At 33.8% G+C, this 14,580-nt stretch overlaps 2 protein-coding genes across 2 annotated transcripts; one reads left to right on the top strand and one right to left on the bottom strand.

Annotated features, from left to right (window-relative positions):
• The first annotated feature begins 822 nt into the window (after nt 1-822).
• On the top strand, nt 823-3,121 carry LOC109603283 (protein yellow-like). Its single transcript, XM_020019773.2, has 2 exons — nt 823-1,451; nt 2,147-3,121. Exons 1-2 carry the CDS (start codon nt 842-844, stop codon nt 2,965-2,967), a joined length of 1,431 nt encoding a protein of 476 aa, XP_019875332.1. The 5' UTR covers nt 823-841; the 3' UTR covers nt 2,968-3,121.
• Nucleotides 3,122-3,161: 40 nt separating this feature from the next.
• On the bottom strand, nt 3,162-14,255 carry LOC109604035 (zinc finger protein 665). The gene is made up of 8 exons (XM_049962329.1): nt 13,904-14,255; nt 11,824-12,021; nt 11,561-11,767; nt 10,920-11,507; nt 9,344-9,613; nt 8,542-9,290; nt 4,990-5,773; nt 3,162-4,933 (listed from the first exon to the last, which is right to left on the bottom strand). The coding sequence occupies exons 1-8, from the start codon at nt 13,958-13,960 to the stop codon at nt 4,787-4,789; spliced, it is 3,000 nt and encodes a 999-aa protein (XP_049818286.1). The 5' UTR covers nt 13,961-14,255; the 3' UTR covers nt 3,162-4,786.
• Between the last annotated feature and the right edge of the window lie 325 nt (nt 14,256-14,580).

Below are 14,580 nucleotides of genomic sequence, written 5' to 3'. Positions count from 1 at the left end.
TTTAAAATACGAAACAAATAAAACAAAGAATTAATAAACAACAATTAGAATAAAACAAATGTTGGAAGTGTGGTTATGAGGAGAGACCAGAGCTTTTGGGTCCAGATCGTCCGCTATAATAAACAGGCAGTTTAGAAGGTGTGCGACGTTCCATGCAAAAAAGATTATCACATATGTATCATAGCAGGAGGAAGACATGAAGAAGGAAGAAGTATGGAATTTTCAGATGTTTTAATCCGTAATTGTTGTTACAATTTCAATCTATTTTTCTAGATTAATATTGAGTGAGTATAGCTTGGGGGAGGTGAAAATATTATTTTGTCTCAAAGGATACCCCCTTAAAATTTATATGTCAAATTTTGTAACACCCTCTATTTTATATCAATGGTTTCATAAAGATAAATATGTTCAGTCATATTAAAAGTCTTATCATAATTAATACATTTTATATAAGAAAATATCACAAAATCAATTTTAATGAAGTACATTTATTGTAAAAATATAATATATTAATTATGTTTTATGGTTAATTTTAAGTTCCTCGTACACTATATTTTCTTCTGCACTATCCTATTTAATTTGAATTATTTTATTAACGCTTAAGCATTAAATTATTGTTTTAAACAATTGTTATTCCAGTAAATAAAAATATGTAGTAAATTGCTTCTTATAAAAATGTTGCAAAACAACAAAAAATAAATTATTACATTTTAAATTAGCATATTAAATCGTGAACAGTATCCCACATTGAAACTTTTCCGCGGTGCATCATTCCATCGTCGTCTACTACGCTATAAAACAACGCACACCGCAAACCAGCATCTTAGTCTTACCTAGCACGATGTGGACGTTGGGTCTGGCGGTGTTGGCGGCCGTCGCGACGCTCGCGACGCCTCAAGCGCCTCGTTTCAAAGTGATACGCGAATGGAAGTACGTTAACTTCACATGGCCGGACCACGAGTCCTATTTAAAGGCCACGGACGACGGTGTATACGTTCCCGGGAACGTTGTGATATCGGGACTCAAATACTACGACGGGTATTATTATATAACGTTGCCCAGGATGAAAGCGGGCGTACCCGCCACCCTGACGAGGATTCCTGCGCCGGAAGGCGGAGTGCTGGACACCGCGCCACCCCTGGATCCGTACCCTTCCTGGGACATGAACATGGGTGATTGTGATAAGCTTCAAAACGTGCAGAATATAGAGATCGATCCGAGCGGCAGGATATGGATTATAGACGGCGGCAGGACTGAAACTTTGAGCCAGCCCATCGTTAAATGCCCGCCCAAGTTGATCATTCATGATATTAAAAGAAACGAAACTGTTAGGACGTACGAGTTTCCGGAAGAAGTGGCCAGTTTTAATGGTAGCTATTTGTACGACTTGGTTTTGGATTTGACGGATGGAGATTACGCGTATATTACTGATAATAGTGGACGTGATCCTGGTGAGTGCTTACCATTTGTCGTGGCTTATGGTATCATTTAGAAATGTTCCGTTAAATTGGTTATTGTTCGCACAAATTTGTAACATTAATGTTTACACAATGAGAAATTAAATACAAAAAATATTATTCGAAATTTATATTTATATAATTTATTAAAAAATTATTATTTATTAAATTTTTTCCAATCCAATTTAGTTATTGATTAAAAAATTTTTTTGACTGTCTTTTTTTCATTAATATTGACTAATTTTAACAAAAATTAAATTATATATATATATATATATATATATGAAATTGAAAAAATTATAAACTAAGAAAAATTGTATATTAAATAAATAACTATAACTTCATTATTAGTAATCCTTCATAATTCTGTCATTGTATTTTTTTAGAGGTGACGACGTTAAAAATACATACATATTTATTTAGATGATTCTTTTGTTGGATCTTGACCATTTTGTTGACTCATCTTGTTAGAATAACAATTTGTTTTGGTTGTCTGTTTATTTTCGTACATTCTGTCATATTAGGAATATTAATCTTGAATAATAAATCAACTCTACAGATTTAAAAAGTATACAATTCAAATTTTATGTTATGTAATTACTTTTTATTGACGATAATTATTAACAACTTGTGAATAATTGTTGTATTATTGAGAAACACAAAAAATAAAACTCAATAATATTTTCCAGGTTTAATCGTTTATTCGTACAAAGAAAACACCTCATGGAAAATCCGTCACTCTCCATCGATGCGGGCAGACCCAACAGCATCCCGATTCCAAGTAAACGAGGTGACAGTAAACGCCGCAATAAACATAGCAGGCATCGCCTTGGGGCCGTCCATTCGTTCGACCCCGCAGGTTACCATCAACGACGAACGTCAGATCTTCTACGCGCCATTATCCAGCCTACACCTGTACTCTGTGAACTCCTCCGTGCTGAAGGACAAGAGGAACGCGAACGACGGAAACGAATACCAGGGAACCGTCACGGATCACGGCCTGAAGGCGTCGCAGTCCGTCTCCATGACGATGGACGATCGCGGCAACCTATATTACAATTTGCTGGCGACGAATTCGATCGCCCGTTGGAACGCGAACACCGACTTTCAAACGGGGCAGAAATCGATTGCGAGAGATGCCAAGTACTTGCAGTGGGTCAACTCGTTCACGTTTGACAGGGGCAACCTGACGGTGCTGGTGAACAAGTTGAACAAGTATTTGTATGGCGGCCTGAACATCAACGAGGAGAACTTCAGGATCATCACCGCCTTCATCGATGCTAAGAGTTACTTGTACGACAACTACGGGTATATGGGACCTGAATCTACCACCATGCATGAGATGTTGCCGGAAGTACACGTGCATAATTCCGACATGCACGATCATACTATGATGGACGGTGAGGATCACGTGCACGGAATGACGGATAATCCTATAGGAAAGGCTGGAGCGTCCGCGATTGTGTTTAATTGTGCTTTACTGGTGTTTATGGTGATTTTGAGGCTCTGATGCGGATGATTTTGTGATAAAATTAATGTATTTTTAATGCCATAGTTTATATTAATGTAAGAACGACCTATGTGTAGTCAGTAACCAATGATTTTAGTTAATATATTCAATATGTATTGTTTATTTATTGTTTAATAAAGTTATTGTTAACGAGTTTTAATTTAATTAGTTTATGAGGAAATAAAATAACAATCTAATACAACTAATTTTATTAAAAAAAGAAAAATTACATTTCGATTGTATTACAAAATAAACTAAAAATATTAATTAAGTATGTATATGTATATCTATAAAGTTGTCATCTTCTTTTTACTTTAAAACGTTCGCAATCACAAATATTCAATAATAATCAGTATATACACATAAATATTTGTAATCACAAATAAATATTTTTTTTGTAAATAAATGGGGGGGAAAATATAATTTCTATAACAAATATACATAATTATTTATCTATATTTAAAAATATTTACAAGCAAGCTTTTAAATATTTTATATTTATTTATATTGCCTTTAATGTAAAAAATTGTAAATAAAAATATATATTAAAGAAAACATACAATACAACCATCATAATTTAGCACACTTTAAACCTATACTCTTCATATTGTATATTTTCTGTTATAAAAAATAAACTCTCAATGGCAATGCATATTTCGATTAAAAAGTTATCGTTTAGGCCAAAGACCTAAAACATTTAAAACTTAAAGCAAATAACAATCACAACTATTACAAATTCGAAAAACTTTCAGTCGGAAAATAATAAATTCGTACTAGTTTAGTCTAAATATACACTATATCATACAATTACATGTATCTTTATATAAAATTCTAATTTTATACAGCAACATCAATTTCACTAAGTTTTTATCTACGCTTTAGAGAGGATATGAAAAACATACACTTCGTTAGTTACGATTTGTTCCCTTTTTTAAATTGCAGCTAAATTTACAACTTAAAAACTTTTGCACTTTTCAAAATGATCAGAGATTCAATGAATATCACTAAGGGCAGTGCCATTTTTATCGCAATTCCATTTAATTTTATTACATTTTTATCGGTGCACCAAAAAAAAAAAAAAGAAAAAACAAAAATAAAGTAAAATTATCGGCAGAAAAAATCCCAAGTGACACATAAGAAACAAGCACAAAAGTGTGCATGGCGATTTTTTCCAACGATACGCAAAAATTTCTAGTAGTACTATGGTTTATTAAAACTACACGTAAAATACTGATGATTTTAATCAAAATATAAACTCATACAGGTGCAGGATATCGAAACGAACCCCGCACGTTTATCACACTTTAGATAATCGATTATCTGACGGTAGGTGTTCATTTTTTGCCTGGAACTTCATAAATAAAAATAATTTGTATAAACATTTAGCTTAAACGATTCATATTACAACTTTCATGTACATAAATGTTTTGAAAATAAACTTGCAAATTGTTCTGAAAAATTAATTTAAATAAGTAAAAATAAACAAATGTTTAATAAACGATTAAGGACACAAATTTACAAAATACTAAATTTCCCTGAAAATATTAAATAAAACGAAAAATAATATAATCAATGTTTTATACAACGATGGAACTTAAAAATTTGATACTAAATAGTTATGAAACAATAAATAAATATTAAATGTTTTGTTTAAGAAATGTTTATAAAAACGGCAAAAATTTACATTTGTCTAATAAAAATTTAAGAACAAAACCTTAAATTTCGCCACAACACCCAAATCGCCGATAAAACGAGCAACAGAAAATAGCATAAATCGAGGTCACAGGCAAACAAATAAACCCTACCCGATTTTTCTTACCTAATAAGACGCGAGCACATTCCCGTTCGCGGTCGGCACGACGACCGGATGTCCGGGTGCGCCCGCGTGCAAATTCAAATGGGCTGCTCCGCCTCCCGTCCCGCCTCCACTCGTCGTCTGAGCGGACGTCTGTGATGTTTGTTGGCCCTACAAAAATAACATAACAGTTACAGTGAAACTGACCGCAATTGTGGAGTGTTTACTTGAGGAATCTGTAGCGAAGCAGCACCCAGAGCGGCCGGCCCCAAGGCGCTGGACTGCTGCGTTGCGGCGCCCTGTGCCATCGCCGCCGGCGCCCCCTGCGTAGTTCCGTTCTCAGCTGCATGCTTGCGCATGTGCCGCAACATGTTGCCCTTCTCGACAAACGTTTTGCCGCATGTCGGGCAGGTGTGCGGCCGTTCGCCACTGTGTGACCGCCTGTGCGACACCAGATGGCCCTTGCACATGAAGTCCTTGTCGCACAAGTCGCAACGGAACGGACGTTCGGCCGCCGCACCTTTGTTATGCGATCGCTGATGGAAGAGTAAGTTGCCCTTGAGCGGGAACGATTTACCGCACTCGTTGCAGGCGAACGGACGTTCGCCCGTGTGGCTTCTCATGTGATTGATCAGGTGTTCCTTTCTGGTGAACGGTTTCGAGCACACGTTGCAACAGTGCGGCGTCTCGCCCGTGTGCTGCCTTAAATGGTTGGTCAGGTGTTCCTTTCTGGTGAACGTCTTCTGACAAAACTCGCATCGATGTGGCGACTCGCCCGTGTGTATCCTGACGTGGTTCGTTAAGTGTTCCTTTCGCGTGAACGATTTCGAACAGAAATGGCAACGGTGCGGCGATTCGCCGGTGTGCTGTCGCACGTGGTTGTTCAGATGTTCCTTTCTGGTGAACGACTTGGTGCAGAACGTGCACTTGTGCGGCGACTCTCCGGTGTGTTGCCGCACATGGTTCACTAAATGATCCTTTCGTGTGAACGCTTTGGGACAAAAACTACACCTAAAAGAGAAAAATATTTTTTTACTTCAGTTACCAATTAATTTATCATATATTATGGAAATGGTCTGTAAATTCATTAGTTTTTAATAAAAATATTCTATTAAAAAATCAATTGCAAAAGTTTAATAATTGTTCACAAACAGAAAGTTCTCACAGAGGAAAGAAAATTTGCAAAATTTCATTATTTCTCCTCATTTGCAGTCACTTATCTAATACGTTATTTTATATTCTTCTTTATCTATATTTACTATTTTAAAATACCTATTTCTTTTTGTTTTGATAATTATTAATTGAAAATTTATTTTATTTAAGATATATCCAGGATTTAATAAAATAATGTAATTCGTAAAAACATTTGGTACACTTAGTGTAACATATGTATTTTACACACAACGAGGCATGGAGACGGTATTACTGTGGTGTTATGAGGCTGTATAGCTGCTGATGTAGTAAGTCAATTATATATTTAATAAAGACGGATAAAGAAATAAAAATATATATAATTGAATAAAATAATATATATGTGTTGAAACCAATCAATTAGAAAAATGTAGTGGGAACAAACATGGAGAAAGCAAAATTATAACAAAATACCTACGTATTTATCAATAAAAATTTTAAGAAGAATCACATTAAATTGATAGACTGCTCTGTTCAACTGACAGATCTCAACACAAGTGAACATCTGTGGTGAAACTTACGTAGAAAGATTCGGGAACACAATAAAAAATTAAAAAGTCGTCCTAGAAAAAGAATGAAATGCAGGATATGGCGTTAATAAGAGAACTTTATAGACAAAGGGCAGCAGAAATATAAACGAAAAGTGATGAATCTAATATGAACACAAAATAAAGAAAAAGAAATAATATTTCATACCAGATAGGATGCTTCATATTTTTGTTAAAGCTGTTATGGCCATTGTGTTGTTAAAAGAGTATAAATAGAAATAAAAATTGTGTCAAATATGTTAAAGAAAATCTACCAAATTATACATAAGGAAATATTCATCGCCATTTTAAATTACACTGATGCACGTTTTCCGTATTTTGGCAGGGCATATTTGGCATTTATATTTTAGGAACACGACTATTCGCATCGCACTAGGTTTGTCAATGATCATGACAAAAAGGTCCTATTTATATTCTAACTGAACTGAAGTTGGAGGTTTAAAATCAATATTTATAATATAATAATTTTTTACACTGAAAATAAATATTAAAAAAAAAACGTTTTGTTATAAAGTAAATTAATATGCTACCTAATGAAAGTTATTGTAATTTCCATTTATTTTGAACTGCACCTATTTCTTTGTATTACTATTTTTTTATTAATTCTATTGATTTGAATATAAAATTGTGTAAATTCTAGAATATTGATTTAAAGTTTTTTTGTAATAATTCTATAAAACTTGGTGGGGAATATTTTTCACGTCATTTTTTAGGTCACGAAATGGATATCATGAATACTATATATTCCTCAATTTGAATTGTGCGATTCCCTGTTTCCATTAATTAGAGAATTGATTAATATTGAATATCTTAAACTAATTACAGTCGAACTTCAATAACTCGAATGAAATTGGTTGGCAATATCTTAATAATTTCCTTATTTCTGTTTTTTCATATATTTTGATGTTCAGCCATTTTATTTAAATTATGACTAATAAATTTAAAATAGTTTATATTCTTCTGAAAAAATCTTACATATTTACGTTTTGTGAAACTATTTAACAATACTCAAATATTAAGAATTTATTCTTAGATTTTTATTTTATTAACTCACTCAAGTGGTTGGAAAGAAATATTACACTCCAGAGGAGAGAGAAATAATTAACATAAATATCATATTACTGACATCGCTAAAAACTTAAGATGTGAAAATAATTTACAGTGTTAAATAAATTTAAAACAAACCCTGAATTGAAAATACAAATTTCAGTAAAGAAACCACTGATATCAAAAAAGAACAAGACCAACGTTTACACAAAAATATATTAATTATACTCCAGAATTTTGACGAAGATTACTTTGTAGTGACTAATCCAAGTTCAATAGAATAGGATCAGATGGTAAACAAAAATATTGGACCCTAAATACACAACGAAAACTTCAAAGGACGATGAAGAAAAACGTTATGGTTTGGGTTTCCTATTCTTAGCAAGCAGAAAATAATTGGTAATAGAGATATCATGAGAGATGTCATAGAACCATTTGTCAACCATAGATTACCGATTACATGGACTTTTATCCAGGAATGATTCAATGCATGCGTCCAAAGTTGATCATAATTGATTAAAAAATAATAACGTTGAGATTGTCGATTGTCCTGCGCAAACTCCAAGTGTAAATCTATCATCAAATTTCGAGGTTATTCATTGAAGAACCGTAGAATTTAATTTCAAATAATCGTTGCCGATATTTCCTTGAAACTATGCATCGCCGTTTGCAGGCAGTTATAACAAACAAAGAGTATCACGCAAAATATTATACATATATATACAAGTAATGTATAAATAATTTTATAAATATATATTTTTTAAACCTGTACCAATTCTGTGACATTATGCATAATGCACATTAGAACATAATATATTAATTTTAAATAAAATATAAAATATTTTGACTTTACTGTACTACTTGTATTTTGTTTCAATTATATTCAATCCTCATTAGTGTATCCTGTTCGTTCATAAGAAGTAATCACAACGTAAGCATTTTAATATTTGAGTGATAATGAGTTTGGTTTGTTTAGAGTTTAATCAAAGTTACCTGAAGGGAGTTTCGCCAGTGTGCTGCCTAACGTGATTGATAAGATGCTCCTTCCTCGTAAAAGACTTGGAACAAAAACCGCATCGGTGCGGGGACTCGCCCGTGTGCTGCCTGACGTGGTTCAGCAGATGCTCCTTCCGCGTAAACGTCTTCGAACAAAAGTCGCAACGGTGCGGCGTCTCGCCCGTGTGCCACATAATGTGGTTCGTGAAGTGCTCCTTCCTAGTGAACGATTTCCCACATATCTCACAACGGAACGGCGTGTCGTTCGTGTGTGAGCGCATGTGGTTGGCCAGATGTTCCTTGCGCGTATACTTCTTGCCGCAAATCGTGCACTGGTGCGGTGTCTCACCGGTGTGCCACATCACGTGGTTCATGAAATGTTCCTTACGTGTGAATGACTTCTTGCAGATCTCGCAACGATGCGGTGTTTCGCCGGTGTGCTTGCGCACGTGGTTCACCATGTGTTCCTTGCGAGTGAATGTTTTGGCGCAGTACTGGCATCTGTAAGGAGTCTCGCCGGTATGGCAGCGGGTGTGATTCTCGAGGTGTTCCTTGCGTGCGAACGATTTGCCGCATATGTTGCAATTGTACGGTTTGTCGGTGCTGTGACGTTTCATGTGACGTTCCAGCGACGCTTGATTGGCAAACACGTGGAAGCAGACGCCGCACGTGAACATGCTGCCGCCCAAATGGCACTTACCATGTCTGCTCAACTCTTGGGCGTTCGTGAAGGCTTTACCGCATACCTTAAATTGTTCAAATTAATAAAACCAAACGGACATTTCGATTGATCAAATACCTGACACGTAAAGGGTTTTCTTTCTGTGTGATAGCGTCTGTGGACAATAAACTGGTAACGGTATTGGAAGATTTTACCGCACAGATCGCACGCAAAATTGCCTGGAACTGGAGTCGGCATGTTTTCGTTGTTTATGTTTGATGTGGAGGCTTCCTGCTCATCTTTTGTAACGATAGAAATATTGGAAGCTGGAGGTTGTATGTTATTCGTAGCGTTTTGGATTATGTTTTGGCTGTTATTTGTTATTTCACCTTGGAGTTTCCCAAACACCTGGAATTATAACATAGCTTTTTTGAAATTTATCTATACAATTAAAATAATTCAAAAATTTTTAACTAACAGTCAAAAAAATAGGACAGAAAAGTTTAAAATAATTATTAAAATCTCTTAATAATAGAATCATTAATCTATTAAAAAATAATCATTGACGATCATCATATTTTAAAAAAATCCAGAGTTTTATTTAGTTCAAAACTACTACATACTCATATATGTATATACAAACTTAATGTTACAATTTAAGATTATATACTTTATATCAAACTGTCTCTGCTTAATAGATCCGAACTAGTTAACACTGTCCCAGTGAACAAAGTAGATTTGTAATTATATAACTATTAGTTTATAAATAGTAAAATTTTAATAAAAATATCACAAATATATTTATATTCATCTGAGTCTGTCTGATTTGAATTAATTTATTCAGTGCCAATCATTATTGTTTTCAAACAAATTGTTTAAGCACGGGAAGTTCAGATGAGTTCACATGAGTTCTGTGGGTTGAAATAAAATTGAGTTATTTTTAAATGAAAAATTTCCCAAAATATTAGAGCTTTTAAAACACAAATACAATTTATTTACTTTTTTAATGAAATTTGAATAAAATTCAAATTAAATCAAATTTTGAGGTAGTTATTTATTATTTAAAAATAGAAATATGATTTAAAATCTAATAAAAAATAAGATATTGGAAAAATTAAATTTTATAAATTCTAAATTTTTTATTATAAATTTTTATTTTATTTCTTTATTCTTAGAATACGAATTAGTGTAAAAATTCTGTTTTTACTTTTAAATAATAAAAATTACCAAAATATGTCATTCATTTTATGGACAGTTTAAGAAAAAAATTAATCATATAAATTTTAAACTTTTTAAATGGCATTAATTTTTTTTCTAACCTGTCTCAAGATTGTGATCCAATCAACAAATACATTTTTTTGCATTAATCTTTCCCTGTAAATCAAATTTAGAATTAAAATAAATTTATAGATTTATAATATATTAAATATTGGGAATAATAAGTTTTAACATACACTAACTGTGTATATTTATACACTACTACATTTTTCTTGTTTTACAATGAAGACTCTTTCCAAAGATGTGGAAAAAAAATAACTAATCTCTGTCATTTGATGTTTAAAATATTATAAAATTAAAGTTAATTTGCATAAAATTGAAATCCATTAAATTAAAAAACGAAAATGTTCAAAGGATTTAGAAGCAGATCTGATAGTTATATTTTTAATATTGATAATATATTTTCATTCACTCAACGTTAAAAAAATATTTATACCTCATGATAAGCTAGCAGCTGATTGAGATCATCAACATTAACTTTATACATATTCTGCACCATCTCAACACCTAACGTTTTAGCTAATTCTTGCTCCTGCATGTTAGTCTGTATCTTCACAATACCCCCATCTGCAGTTCGGACATCCATTAAACCGCCTTTCAAATCTTGCACACCAAAGGGCGCAGCCCCAGACAACAGTTTGCAATTTTGTAACACTTTCTCGTCCTTTACGATCTGCATGTTCTCCTGCATATCTTGGTCGTTACCGTTACCGGTGTGATTTTGGCCGTTTTCAACAGCATTCTCCATCCGCACCACATTGTCGAGCACCTGTTGCACTTGAAGATGCTGCAGCTGCTGGACCGTCAATCCTTGTTGCGGTATTTGACCGTTTTCTGTCAATTGGGCGGCCAGTTGTGCCGATATTATATCTTTTTGATCTTTGTTGTCTTCTATTACCGACACCAGATTGTCCTGCACTTGAACTTGTACCATGTTTTGCTGCTGCTGCTGCTGCTGTTGTTGTTGTTGTTGTTGTTGTTGTTGTTGTTGTTGGCCGTTATGGTTTTGCTGCGAGTGGTTCATCTAAAACACAACATTTGTATAGGTTTTAAACAGTTAAATGGGAGTATGTTTACTCGAACGTCACGGCCTAATTGGTTCTGATTGGCTAAGTTATCCGGTTGCTGGTGATTAGCGGCAATGGAATTGTGGCCATCTAGCTGCATCCCACTGGTTGGTATCGCCAGGTTCGCTCCCTGCGAAAGACTGACCGGTATTTGGGAGTTATGGGGCAACAGTAGTGGATCTGCCTGCAGAAGACCATGCTGACCCAACATAGCATCCTAAATATCAAGAGTGATAAATTCAAGAACGACCACGTGTTGTCTGAAAGGCTTACTTGTGTCAGTTTGCCCTGGTTGTCGCCTCGAGCACCTGGCAAACCGTAGACTGAGACTTGGGGAATGGGTCCGGGCAGTAAGTTGGTGAGCACCCAGTATTTGGCGACGCTGCTCAACGCCACCGCGTTCAATGCGGTCGTGTTCACGCGGAGATCTGTAGGCACCGTTGTCACCGGCGGCGGTCTCTGAGTGCTCGTCTAAAATCAGCAAAATTATTTAATTTATTAAACATGTAATATTTACCAAAATATACACAAAATATTTTGCCAAATTTTTTTTTATTCTATAATCCTAGCGTCTTAAATTTATAACAATATTTGGAACGAAGCCCATTGAAAATATTATGTTAAATATTCGTAAATGAAGTATGTAAATGTCTACAAATATTTATTAGTAAAGCTTTTAAATTCGTATCTTTTCCTAACTAATAACTTGTAAAGAATTGATAATTTTATTTATCAAATTTTTTATTTTAGGAATTTATTGAACTTATTTTTAGTATCAAAATCGTTATAAATAATCGATTAGAAAACATTATTTTCAAAATAAACTTTCTAATTGGTCAAGTTAGTTCATTCATTTTCTTAATAAGTATTCAAATTATAATGAAAATCACATGATATTTACCATAAACAAGAAAAACAGATCATATAATTTAAAAAGAGTCACTGAAATATATTAATTAAATTAATTTATCTGTAAACCTCATGTTCCTAATATACCATTCTTTTAAAATTTTGTTAACGAGTTTTTTACCGTTACAAAAACCTCAAAAATTATATTTAAAATATTAATACACAAGTTTGGTCAAATAAAAGGTGATAAATTTCGCACCCACACTGAAACATTATTATATTTCTGTAAATTCTTAAGTTTAGAAAAACAGGTTTAATGCTTAATCACCCAACATACTTTTGTAATATTTCCATGCACACGAATCCGATAGATACATTCGTTTTTTCACTATTTTATGTATAAAGTAGGTTTTACGGCACAAGTATTTTTATTATATTTGCATCAATAAAATCCCTTAATTAATTTTATTGAACACATCTAAATAGAGTATATTTTTCTTTTTATATAATGGCCTTCTTATAACGATATTTTCACTCGAAAACCATATAACTGGGAGTAGAACGTTTGGAAAAGAAATATTTTAGATGCATTTTTTTCCCCATGAGCGCTGCCATGTCCAAAATATCTGTGATGTTATAGAAATACATTAAAACATGTTTTTGTTTCTTCGAATACTATAACCATCAAACTTCTATGGGCAGGACCAACGGATACGAAGCATACATGATAAATATTACTTCAATATTTAAAAGTCCTAAGAATTATATTCACAAAATACAAATATATTTGATACCACACCTCGATTATTAATGTGTTTTGTGAAACAATGACTTAATTGGATTTTTATCAAACATTACATTCCTATTACTTCAGAAGTATTGTTCACATAACTGATTAATCACGTTATGTGCTATTTTCCGTTCTGTTTATTTGAGACATAAAGAGGGATGACATGCCATATAAACAATAGCTAGTTTTGTTTTATAAATCCACCAAATTTTGTACAGATGTGTTTATATATGTTTGTGTATGTGCGTCTATTAGATACGTTTTGGTGGATGCGCTACTTTCCTTTTAAAATTCATAAACATAAGCAAAACTTATTTTATATTTTTTCTATTATTATAATTGGATCTATATTACTTGAAAGATAGAATAGTTATAACAACAGATAACAAAAAATATATATATATATAATTTTACAATCAATCAAATTGGAAAGTGTGGTTAAGGGATAAATTGTCCAATATGATTCGTTATAAATTGCTTTTATTGTTGGCAGAGTTAAAATTCGTCGCAATATTTTGACGACCAATCAATCAATTTATTGGCAGCGAAGCCATACAAAAAGATCACGTTTCAAACAAAAGGACCTCGTTCTGCCGATTATCCGGACCCAAATCGAATTTAATTCCAATCAATCAGAGCAATCAGAGAATAATCGCGCGTATTAAATCAAAATATAAACAAAACGGACTCAAGCAAAACAATTTTAATACTGACCTCAGAATTGGAGGATCCGTGTCCGCCGGCCAGACCATCAGGATTGTTCGTGTTCATTTCGTTCCCGAAATCTCAGGCCGTCCTCACATCCCAACTGGAGATTCGCACATTTGAATTCATCACGTGAAATACGCCACTGTCATTGTTTAGAACAGGGGGACGCGAAGGGTAGCCATTGACTGGAATCGTGCACCAATTTCGATCGGTTTAGAACCGATTCCGGAGGTCCGCGTCCTCAAATCGAAAAGCGAGCGACCGGATTTCGTCGGGGGTTGCTCTCGTTCACTTTAACGGGGCCCCGATGGGCCTACTTTGGTCGAAAATCCGATTATTTGCGGAGAGGAATGGCGGGGTGCCGCATACAATAAACAGAGAGATGCAATATGGCCGCGTCTGTCCGCGAACGAGTGCGTCATCCTGTTAAACAAAGAATTTATTTTAATGTCGCCTCGAGACGAGGTTTGATGCAATGTAATTCATTATTTGGGGTAGCGTCTAATTGTCTTTAACGATTTTAAACATAGAAACGGTGTTAATTTCTCTGGAATTAGGTTTAAAATTCAAATGGGAAAAACCCACCATTTTAATTGCTCCGCCCACTTGCTCGGTCGGTAACTAGCGCGAAACTTGACTTTTGTTAACTATCAGTCTATTATATTTAATATTTTTGTTACTAT

Source organism: Aethina tumida, chromosome 1 (assembly GCF_024364675.1).
Source record: "Aethina tumida isolate Nest 87 chromosome 1, icAetTumi1.1, whole genome shotgun sequence".
Taxonomy (NCBI): Eukaryota; Metazoa; Arthropoda; class Insecta; order Coleoptera; family Nitidulidae; genus Aethina; species Aethina tumida.
This window is presented reverse-complemented; position numbering and strand designations above follow the sequence as displayed.